The sequence below is a fragment of the Hipposideros armiger genome, unplaced genomic scaffold (genome assembly GCF_001890085.2).
Source record: "Hipposideros armiger isolate ML-2016 unplaced genomic scaffold, ASM189008v1 scaffold_49, whole genome shotgun sequence".
Lineage (NCBI taxonomy): Eukaryota > Metazoa > Chordata > Mammalia > Chiroptera > Hipposideridae > Hipposideros > Hipposideros armiger.
In genome coordinates, this window is record NW_017731399.1 from 823749 (window position 1) to 825849 (window position 2101).

The window sequence follows — 2101 nt, forward strand, 5'->3', positions numbered from 1 at the left end:
TTCTCTTTGCCGTGGTTGTAGAGCAGGGTTTCTCAACCTCGGCACTATTGATTGACTCTTGGAGTTGGATAATTCTCTGTAGTGAGGGGCTGTCCTGTGCAAAGGAGGAGATTTAGCAGGATTCCAGGCCTCTCCCCATGAGGTGCCAGTAGCATCACTCCACCCCAGTTAGCCAAATGTCCCCTGGGGTTCAACATCACCTTCGAGTGAGAAACACAGTTGTGTAGGAGAAACAGCACGAGGTGGGTGAGCAACTTCTGTTCCCTTCTCTCCCTCTTTTGTAGCCTCACCACCAGCTTCCTATGCCCACCCCGGCTCCTGTCTCAGGTTGTCCTAGGAAGTCCCTCCTGCCCCATTCCCAGCATCTCAGCCCCAGCTGCAGGGGCACCAGGAGCGGAGCAGCTGAGCCTTGCGTTTCTGTCCAAGCACAGAGTTGTTGGGGCTGAATTCAAACATTAGAGGTTCCTGTTTGCCAAGGCAGCATATGTAACCCCAGTTTTGTCCTTGGCATTGTTTCTGCTCTGTTTGATTTTGCTGATCCCTTCTAGCTGTATGCACTGTGGTTACATTTTAGAGGCGGCTGTAACAGTGCTATCACTTGCAGGGAGTGGGGGTGGGGGGGCAAAGCGGGGAATGAGTAGAAGCAGGGGTCTGGGACAACACCCCCAGTGTTTCTACCTGCCACCTGCTCCCACCAGGTAAAATTCAGTGTTGAAAGCCACATCAACACTGAATTGGAAAAGAAGTCAGAAAAAGAGCAACAAGATGCCGGGGAAGGAGGTTAAGAGGGGGTCAGGGAGGAGGTCTGTGTGGAGGGTGAGCTGCATGTTGACCATGACAAGGAGGTCATGAGCTGACTGTACGAAGGAATTTCACAGTTGAATTTGGCAGAATAGCCTCCCCTGCATCTCGGCTGCCTCTGATCCCTGCCCATCACCCAGCTGCCAGAACGCAGGAGAGGAAGGCTCACTGGGCTAGCCTCAGCCTGAGCAGTCTGAAGCTGGCCAGCATTGTCCTCGAGCCTGGCTTCACAAGTGTTCTTTGTGGCACTTCCCTCGGGGAAGGTGGTGTTGTTTGCAGGAAGAGAGTCTTCGCTGCAGCTTAGCTAGCCCCTCACCCCCACCCCCCATACCTAGGCGCTTGGATTGGTCATGGGGGACAAGAACTCTACTGTGAGTAGGGGAAAGTCACTGGGATGCAGGATGGGCCACAAATATTCCAGGGGCCCCTGGAATATGGAATATGGGAGACAGATGGGCAGAGCAGGGTGATCATAGGATCAGTGAACATTGGCAAGCTCTCCATGGCCTTTGGGAACTCATACCATCTCCTTAAGCCTCAGTTTCCTCTTCTGTCAAGGTAGGTGATACTGCCTATCTCCCGGGACTATAGCAAAGATGATGTAAGATGCCACATGTGGAAACACTTAGAACACCAGAAATCCCTGCTCATTTACTGGTTCAGTTTTCGATAAGCTGATGTGACCACCCTGCTCATGAGCAAGACCACGGGCATGGGGGCAGCTGCAGCTGCTCTCGCCAGGGCAGCCTTGAGGAGGACATGGCACAAAATTGAGCACAGGCGTTTCTGTCACCTTTCCTCTGCAGGATGACAGGGCGACCCGCTAGGCAGAACCATGCCAACTGGGAGACACTAGATTTCTCCAGCTGCTGAGGAAAAAGGGGAGCTGTCCCCTCACCCCTGAATGCCCACTCTCACCTTCCATCTCAAGGTCTGTTTCTGAGCTCTCCCGGGCTGGTTTCTGTTTCACAACAACTGGCAGGGCTTCAACCTCACAGTAGAGCATTTCATCACTGTTCTGTGGTGCTGGCTGGGTTTCAGTCTCATCTGGAAGAAAAACTCATATTCTTGATTCTGGAAATGAAACCTGCTGGCCTTTCAGGTGGAGCTGCCACTGGCTGTCCTCCACCTCTGCTCCCCTCCTCTGTGTCAGGTCCTGGCTGCAGCCTTTGTCCCTACCACCCCACTTCAAATGGCTCAAAGTGCCAGCGGACTCCATTCTGCAAGCCTTCCCTCCCTAACACTGCTGCCTCCCGGCCAAATCATCTGTGGGGTCTTGTGCTACAAACCCCCCCAATCC

At 53.5% G+C, this 2101-nt stretch overlaps 2 protein-coding genes across 2 annotated transcripts in view; one reads left to right on the forward strand and one right to left on the reverse strand.

Moving 5' to 3' along the window:
• The window catches only part of ANGEL1 (angel homolog 1), an 82191-nt gene that overhangs the window by 51424 nt on the left and 28666 nt on the right, over positions 1-2101 (forward strand). The window lies entirely within an intron of this gene.
• Positions 1-2101, reverse strand: part of LRRC74A (leucine rich repeat containing 74A) — a 45172-nt gene that overhangs the window by 42082 nt on the left and 989 nt on the right. The window contains 1 exon segment of the mRNA XM_019640288.1: positions 1700-1848. Within this exon segment, the coding sequence (XP_019495833.1) occupies positions 1700-1848 (149 nt within the window).